The 8,810-nt window shown below is 47.3% G+C and overlaps 1 protein-coding gene across 5 annotated transcripts in view; it reads left to right on the top strand.

Moving 5' to 3' along the window:
- Positions 1–6,417: 6,417 nt before the first annotated feature.
- The window catches only part of Rngtt (RNA guanylyltransferase and 5'-phosphatase), a 183,759-nt gene continuing 181,366 nt past the window's right edge, over positions 6,418–8,810 (top strand). For 2 of the 5 annotated variants that reach the window (XM_075971252.1, XM_075971256.1), the window contains exon 1: positions 6,422–6,632. In XM_075971252.1, the coding sequence (XP_075827367.1) occupies positions 6,569–6,632 (64 nt within the window). In that variant the 5' untranslated portion in view covers positions 6,422–6,568. Of the gene's footprint in view, positions 6,633–8,810 lie in introns of all 5 variants that reach the window. The other 3 variants (XM_075971255.1, XM_075971253.1, XM_075971254.1) reach the window with 3 other exon arrangements.

Below are 8,810 nucleotides of genomic sequence, written 5' to 3'. Positions count from 1 at the left end.
TGTTGATATCCAATTATGCCAGCACCATTTGTTAAATATGCTTTCTTTTTCCATTTTATATTTTTTGCTTCTGTGTTAAAAATCAGGTGTTTGAAGGTGTGTGGATTGATATTTAGGCCTTCAGTTTGGTTCCATTGGCCCTCCTGTCTGTTTTTATGCCAATATCAGGCTGTTTTCAGTACTGTAGCTCTGTAGTAGAATTTGAAGTCAGGGATTGTGATGCCTCCAGAAGTTCTTTTATTGTACAGGATTGTTTTGGCTATCCTGGGTTTTTTGCTTTTCCATATGAAGTTGAGTACCATTTTTTGAGGTCTGTGAAGAATTTTGCTGGGATTTTGATGGGCATCGCATTGAATCTGTAGATTGCTTTTGGTAAGATTGCCATTTTTACTATGTTAATTCTACCTACCCAAGATCATAGGAGATCTTTCCACTTTCTGGTGTCTTCTTCAATTTCTTTCTTCAAAGATTTAAAATTCTTGTCATACAAGTCTTCTGCTTGTTTGGTTAGAGTTACTGCGAGGTATTTTATGCTGTTTGTGGCTATTGTAAAGCATGATGTTTCTCTGATTTCTTTCTTGGCCCATTTATCTCCATCTATCTTCAGATCCTTGAATAGTCATTCATTGCCCACCTCTGTGTCTGACCTAACAGTTAAGACTACCACAGGAAGCCTTTGGGGATATGCTAACCCAACTGCTTCCACTAACCAAAAAGCTAAAAATGTCATTAGATTTTTTTTTTTAAAAAAGTCATTGCAGCCTCTGAGGCCTGTTGCAAAGCTTTTTCCCCTTTGCTATGATGGCTAACTTCAATTGTCAACTGGAGATATAGAAGTGCCTGGAAGTCGGGCCCCTGGAAACACCCGTGGGGGTTATCCTGGTTAGGCTGAGTTGGTCAGACTACTACCTACAAAGAGGAAAGCCAGCAGAGCGCCAGCCTGCTTTGCTCCCTGTTTCTCCACGCTGGATTCGCTGTGAGCTGCTGCTTCAAGCTCTTGATGCCAAGCTGTGCTGGAGCTCTCAGCTGGAAGCCAAAGCCAAGCCTTTCCCTCGGCAATTGTTTCTGTCTTACCACAGCAGCAGGAACGCTGATACAAAAAGCTGAGAAACGGAGCTCTTGATGTGATAAACAATACTATGCAGTCCTCAGGCCTGGGGATCATGGCCAGAACACAGAACAGTTAGATACCTTGGGGTAGAAAATAAGTAGAGAGTAAGGGGTCATTTTGGTAGGTGCTTGGAGGATAAGAATTCGGAGAGAAACACCCTGGAAGCAGAACCTTCCACACAACATCAGGACAATAGGAATGCTCTAGGGACTCAGCAGAGGCTCCAGCATACAGCGATCAGAATTCATCTGAAAAAAAGAAATTCTAAGGCGAAGGGGTCCCCTGCTCAGTGACATGTTTCCCCAGAGTCAGCGCACAGTGAGGCACAGCCCAAGGTGGCAGCACTGCCTGAGTTGATACTCTTCTTGTAGATAATGAGAGATGTCAGATTGAGGTGGTCCTGTGATCTTGACCAGCAGGTCATTCTTCAGTGACAGGGTACTTGAGGGGGAGATGAGCTGAAGATGAGAAGATAAAAAAAGACAGGAAGGTTTGGGGTTAGCAGGCTTTACATAAGCTGATGGTTTTTGCAAATGATTTATGAAGAAATACAACTCCTTACATACAGTTTGTAGGGGAGAAACAGGAGAAAGTCAGCAAGAAGCTGATCAAGCAATACTGTATGAAGGGCGACACAGGATATCTCAACGGCATCAGAGATTGAGCACAGAGCTTTGGGGACTGGCCAAGCCAGTCTCTTCGGAGGAAAGCCAAGTTCCCGGGTACTGAAACTTAACTTCTTTGAGACCACGCCAGCCCAAACTTTGCCAAGTGTGCTCCTGCACCAAGGACCTAGAATTAGGTTCCTCAGAGGCAGGCGGATCTCTGGGAGTTCGAGGCCAGCCTGGTCTACAAGAGCTAGTTCCAGGACAGGCACCAAAGCAACAGAGAAACCCTGTCTCGAAAAACCAAAAAAAAAAAAAAAAAAGAAAAAAAGAAAAAAAAAAGAAAAAAAAGAAAATTAGGTTCCTTTAGTCCATCATAGTTGTTTTGGAGAAAACCATGGGTGGCTCCAGCGCTCAACAGTCCTGTTACATAGTTTCAGGTCTCTGTGAGTTTGAGGCCAGCCTGGTCTACAAAGCCAGTTCCAGGACAGACAGAGATGTTACACAAAGAAACCCTGTCTTTAAGTCTCCCCAGCCCTCCCCCCCCCCCCCCCCCCCGCAACAACAACAACAAAACCAAACTAAAAACAAACAAACACACAAAGAAACAAAGACACAAACAAAATGGAAGCTACCCAAATGACACTGAGGGAAGCCAAGGGACCATTTCAGAGAAAACTAACCAAGCGGGCGATCTGTAAACACTAGTAGCTGCTGGGAAGAGAGGGCAGGAAAACATCGAGAAGGAGAGTGTGGGTGGCAGCCATAATAGCTAAGTCTGGGCAGGTCACCCAAAGGAAATTCTTTGCTTCCTACCAATATGACCCCCCCACCCCAAGAGCAGACCATTCAGAGGAAATACCTGGCATTCCAACTGCTGTAGATAGGATCACCTACCAGCTCACCTCAACAGGACACCCCTAGACAGATGTCAGCCAATCAGAGGTACTGAACCTCAGAAACCTCTCACCCCCACCTTTACTACTATAAAAACCCAATTCTAACTGAGCTCGGGGCTCTCCGTTTATTCCAATATGTTGGACATGCACAGAGACCAAGTTTGCAAACTTGAGTAAAATAAAGGCTCTTTGCTTTTATATATGGGACTCAGTCTCCTTTGTTGGCTTTTGTGGGGATCCCATGAATTTGGGTATAACAGAGAGCAAAAAAGCAAGCAGCACTAAGGTTAGGCCATGGAGGTTGTACAGCAGCTTCATGGGTCGTGTGTGTGTGTGTGTGTGTGATGGACATTTGATGGGGAGACACAACAACACATGGATCTATTCACTCCAGAAAGGGAACTCACAACAGAATAATGACCATACTGTTTTCCAACTTGGTGAGCCAATGAGGGTTTTATTGGGGTCCTTTTTTTTTGTTTTTCAAGACAGGGTTTCTCTGTAGCTTTGAAGCCTGTCCTGGAACTAGCTCTTGTAGACCAGGCTGGCCTTGAGCTCACAGAGATCTGCCTGCCTCTGCCTCCCAAGTGCTGGGATAAAAGGTGTGCCACCACCACCTGGCTTTATTGGGGTTCTTAACAGGAGTGTAGGGGAGGGCTACTGACGAGGAGGACGGCTAACTCTCCTTGTCATGCAGCTTCAGGGCCAGAGAGCCTACTCTATATGGGTAACGATTAAGGAAATCTACAACTCTGGAGCTTTCTATGTGGCTCACTCCAGAACTATCTCTTTTTCCGCCACTTTCCCCCTCTTGGTCATAGTTTTCTCCTCTTTATCCGCCTGGGTAGCAGCCCTCAGAAAGCTTCCAATTTCCTGTTTTCACATAGCCCTGTGTTTGCCTCCTGAGGCTCAAGGGCCTTCCCTTTCTCCTGGGCGCAAATGTTTCAGTTTGCAGGGAATGTTGCAGGTTGTGAGGAACCTGCCTCACCAGAGGGGGCCTCACAGAGGGAATGAGATTGTCCATAATGTACCGGCAAGCATGTGTAGGATTTTGGCCAATAATAAAAGGCAGACAGAGAGAAAAGTTATGTTGTTCTGTAGGAACTCCTGCTTCCCCTTGCACAAGCTGGAAGACACCATCTGCCCCACTTTCCCCAACCCCGCCTATGCTGAGGAAACTCTGAACAAAGGAATGGCACCCAAGTGCCCACCCAGGAATCTAGCTTTCGACCATACTTGGGCACAGTCCCAGCTCCTTGCTGGCACGTCATCACTTCTCACCGAAGGTCTAAAGAAGCTCCCTACCTTATCCTGGCCCCGTGGTATCTCACCGAAGATCTAAAGAACCTCTCTACCTTATCCTGGCCCTGTGGTTTCTCACCGAAGGGCTAAAGAAGCTCTCTACCTTATCCTGGGTCCATGGTTTCTCACCTAAGGGCTAAAGAACCTCCCTACCTTATCCTGGCCCTGTGGTTTCTCTGGCTCTGTTCTTTGGAACTGGTTAACTCACCCTGGAAACCATGCCCAATAAACCTGCATTTATCTGTTTTAAATCTGGTCTGATCTGGCCTTTTGTGTTGGCAGAAACTAATCATCTGCTTTTTAAAATTTAAACCACAGAAAGCAGAACAGAATTAGTGAACATCTGTAAGTAACTCCTCTGGGGGAAGGACTTGGGGTGTGTTAGTGCATTATCTCATTAAGGAGATAATTATTCTTTCCATCTCCTTAGCATGTCTTTAGGCAAATTAGCTTGGGTCTGGAATCATCTGACTGACAGACTTAGAAGGATTAATTGCCTGGCACACCTGGCCCGGCACCTTGAGGGGACCTTGCAGAGGGGACCTGTGCCTCATACACCTTGAGGGGACCTGTGCCTCATACAGGGCAGGCAGTATGCTGTCCCTTTAAAAGGTGAAACTCTACCTACTTCTACCTCCCTCTCCCTCTTCTCTTGGGCTGCTCCTATCCCCTGAGGTTGGTCTTTTCCTTCTCTCTCTCCCTTTCCCACACCCTTCTCTTAATAAAACTTCCCATGTAAGTGTGTCTGTCTCTCACCCACTGAGGTCTCTCTCCCACAGAATCACATCATTGACTTTAAAGGGAGAGAACAATAGTACAAAAAAATTATAGATTTTGGGGCAGAGATTATATATGTCTCTCTTCACCTAAGGCCAAAGGTAGAATTTAGATTCTATTCCTTTGAGCAAGAGTATTCTAGTTTGTTTATTTGTTTTCATAAATAAAACACTGGCTAAAAGCATCTTGTGGGGAGGAAATGGTTTATCTGCCTTACTGGTTCATCAAGAAAGTAAACAAGGACAGGAACTCAACCAGGAACCTGAAGGCGGGAACTGAGCAAAGCCACTGAGGGACACTGCTTAATGGCTGGTGTCCCTGGCTTGCTCAGCCAGCTTTCCTATACAGCCCAGCCAGTGGTTTTCAACCTGTGAATCATGAAACTCTTAACAAACCTGCATTCGCAAAAATATTTACACTATGATTCCTGACAGGAGCAAAATTACAGTGAAGAAGTGGCAGCGAAAATAACGTCTGGGGTCACCACAGCACGAGGAACTGCACTAAAGGGTAGCAGCCTTAGAAAGGCTGAGACCCACCCCCCACTTGGCTCAGGAAGGGCACCGCCCACAGTGCGTTTGGAGCTCTCCCGTCAACTAGCAATCAAGAAAATGCCCAACGAACATGGTCACAGGCCAATCAATTCCTGGATTGAGGTTTCCTCTCCTAGGCGTGTCCGGTAGACAACTGAAGCTATTACAAGGAGGAACCAGCTCGGCCCTAGTGGGCCACAGCCACAGTAAAGTCCTGCTGGCTCCATCTTTTCATACGGTGTTTTAAATCTCAAGGGGAAAACGCAAGGCTTTCTGGTCTACACTGACCTAGGAGTAGCCAAGTGGTCAATTTCTACCTCTCTGCCAATTATACATGATTACTGACCCCTTCGAGACAGAGACTTTCCAAAACTGCTAAATGTTTGCGATAGAGAAAACAAACAAACAAAAAAAGATTAAACAACAACAAAACAACAAAAAACACATCAAAACTGCCTGCCCCAGAAATGATAATCTTTTTTTCCCCCATCCTTTTTGTTTTTTTGAGATAGCATTTCTCTGTAGCTTTGGAGCCTGTCCGGGAATTAACTCCTGTAGACCAGGCTGGCCTTGAACTCTTAGAGATCCACTTTCCTTTGCCTCCTGAGTGCTGGGATTAAAGGTGTGCGCGCCACCACCGCCCAGCTAAAACTGCCTGTCCCAGAAATGACAAAGTCTTAGGTACTAATTTTTGATGTTTCATGGGTCCTCTGGAGCGTGTTCCCTAGCCCTCACAGAGAAAGAATTTCCTCATTTGTAATAACCTAGTCTCTGGTTTTAAGAATTCTGATCCGGGTAAGGGAGGATTCCCAAAGGCCGCTTCAAACCCAGATCCTGCAGGGACACCCAACTTGAGCTGTGATTATCAGAAAAACACTTTCATGTGTCAAAGATACCCTTTTGAAAGTGACATGTCAGTCCATAGTGGGAGATAAGCTTGGATTCTATCTGGGGGTTTCTCTTGTTTGGATGGGAAATAAAAGGACGCGTGTCATTGGCTTACGCACTGAGTCAAAACAGGATTGGGCTTGGCAGACAGAGGCGGGAGCCTGAGACCCAGGGGGCGGGGCCGGAGGGGGGGGTCAGGTGGAACCGCCCCTCCACTTCGTGGCAGCTTCCAGCCACTCACCAGGGCGGGGCTTCCTCTTCGCTTGACCTCGGAAGGAAGGGGGCGGGCCCTTTGGGGCGGAAGTTGCGATGCATTGTGGGCTCGCCTGGAGCCTCGGAGTCGAACCTGAATGAAAGTGGCGCGCCGCTGAGGAGCCGGGTGGGGTTGCCGGGCTAGGGTCCCGGGCCGCTCGCTCCCGAGCGGTCGGCTAGGTGGCGGTGTGCGGCGCCGACATGGCTTACAACAAGATCCCGCCGCGGTGGCTGAACTGTCCGCGGCGCGGCCAGCCGGTGGCAGGTACCGGGGACGGGGCTGCGGGCGGGTTCGAATCCCACTCCTCCAGCCGGGCCTGGGAACCGCGCGCTCGGCGGCGGCCAGTCCAGGCTCCCGCAGGGCTGGGGAGCGGGAACGGGAGGTGGACAGGAGGCTTCCGGAGCTTGAAGTTGGTGAACTTCTCTCTGGGTGATTTGGAGACTGGGTCTCGCTGTCTGGAGACACTTGTTCTCGGAACGAGGACAGGAGCGGAGTGCTGAGTCTTGAGATTGAGGAAGGCTTCAAGAGAAAGGAGCCTGGGAAGCGGGGGGAGTTTTGGTTTTTCTTTCAAACGGACTTTCGTGGAATGTTTCCATCTTGAGTTTGACGTAGAGTAGCTTTGCTCTGGAACTTGGGAGATGGTTTTTCTAGCTTCCAGAATACCTGGGCTTCCTCTAGGCCCGTGTCACTGCTTGACTAAGGGATAAGGACTTAAGAGTGTACGGTTTGATGAATTTGGATCACACACATATATCCCAGGGACTACCCCTGAAATAGCTGAGACACAGTTCTCTGAATTTGGGGAGACATTGCAGATGGTAGCTGTAAGGGGTACCATAGTTAACCAGCAACAAGGTTAGATAGCAGTTTGGAACTTTGTCGGCTGGACCTAGGAACCAAAAGCAATTTTTAGGCTGAAATTGAGGAAGGAACACACAAACTGTTTACACTGAATTTACTCCGTTTTTTTTTTGGTTACAGAACTAGCTCTTGCAGACCAGGCTGGCCTCGAATTCAGAGAGATCGCCTGCCTCTGCCTCCCGAGTGCTGGGATTAAAGACGTGCGCCACCACCACCCGGCAGATTTACCGTTATAGAATAATCATCGTACAGTTGTTTGCAGATCTTTACTGCTAAGCCTTTGTTTATGAGTTCTCAGGCGAACTTTACCGTTCCTTCCCCTCTTTGGATGCTCTTTGAATAGCATCCGAAATACAGTGAGCGATGGCTCTCCATTGAGGAGCTGGTACCTCTGCTTGTTGCATTTTCTTGGAGAAGCCCATACCCTTGCTTTCTGTTGTCATTCTTTTGAGCGACTCTCTTTCCCTGAACTCTTGAGCTCAAATCTGTACTAAAATCTCTTCATTAAGCTACAACGGTGCTTCAGAACAAAGCCAAACCCAAAGTAGACAAGTTTTAGGATGGCGCTTATGTGAGGATTTTAGCATCTATCCAGGGAACGACAGTTTTGTTAAATAAAGGTCAGGATCTGGTGGTAACTGAGTATCTTTTCTGGCACCATCTGGCACTGGGAATTAAATTTACAGCATCTTACGGCATCTCAGAATTTTTTTTAATATTTATTTATTTATTATGTATACAATATTCTGTCTGTGTGTATATCTGCAGGCCAGAAGAGGGCACCAGACCTCATTACAGATGGTTGTGAGCCACCATGTGGTTGCTGGGAATTGAACTCAGGACCTTTGGAAGAGCAGGCAATGCTCTTAACCACTGAGCCATCTCTCCAGCCCCCGGCATCTCAGAATTTTTGCCACATTCAAAGTTCTCTCACTTTTTTCTGTTACTGTGCTTAAGTACCCCCTTTCAGGACATCCCAGTCAAGGCCATCCATGTGGTGACACGTGAATGGGAAGAGCTCTGCTGCCACGCTCATCTCAGCACAGCTGGCCTCCCTAGCACCAAGTCCGCCGCGGTGAGCAAGTGAAATGGCTAGCTGGGAGCCGAAGTTTCAGGGCTGCAGGGTTGTCACAGTGCTGCTGCTCTTCCAGAGGACACAAGTTCAGTTCCCAGCACCCGCAGACAGTGGCGCACAACCACCTGTAGCTCTAGTTCCAGGGTATCCGATACCCTCCTTTGGCTTCTTCCAGTACCTGCACACATGAGGCATATACTCATATAATCACACACACACATATACGTAAGCAAAAATAAACCTTTTAAAAAATGAGTCTAGCCGGGAGGTGGTGGCACATGCCTTTAATCCCAGCACTCAGAAGGCAGAGGCAGGTGGATCTGTGAGTTTGAGGCCAGCCTGATCTGTAAGAGCTAGTTCCAGGACAGTCTCCAATGTTACACAGAGAAACCCTGTCTCGAAAAACAAAAAACAAAGAAAAATAAAGTCTAAACATGAAGCCCATATACATTTAAAACTCCCACTCTTGGTGTATTTTTCCATTTGGTTTACATAAAACATTTTCA

This window comes from Microtus pennsylvanicus, chromosome 5, assembly GCF_037038515.1.
Source record: "Microtus pennsylvanicus isolate mMicPen1 chromosome 5, mMicPen1.hap1, whole genome shotgun sequence".
In the NCBI taxonomy this organism is placed as follows: Eukaryota; Metazoa; Chordata; class Mammalia; order Rodentia; family Cricetidae; genus Microtus; species Microtus pennsylvanicus.
The sequence above is the reverse complement of the archived record's forward strand: the minus strand, read 5'-3'. Positions and strand labels throughout refer to the sequence as shown.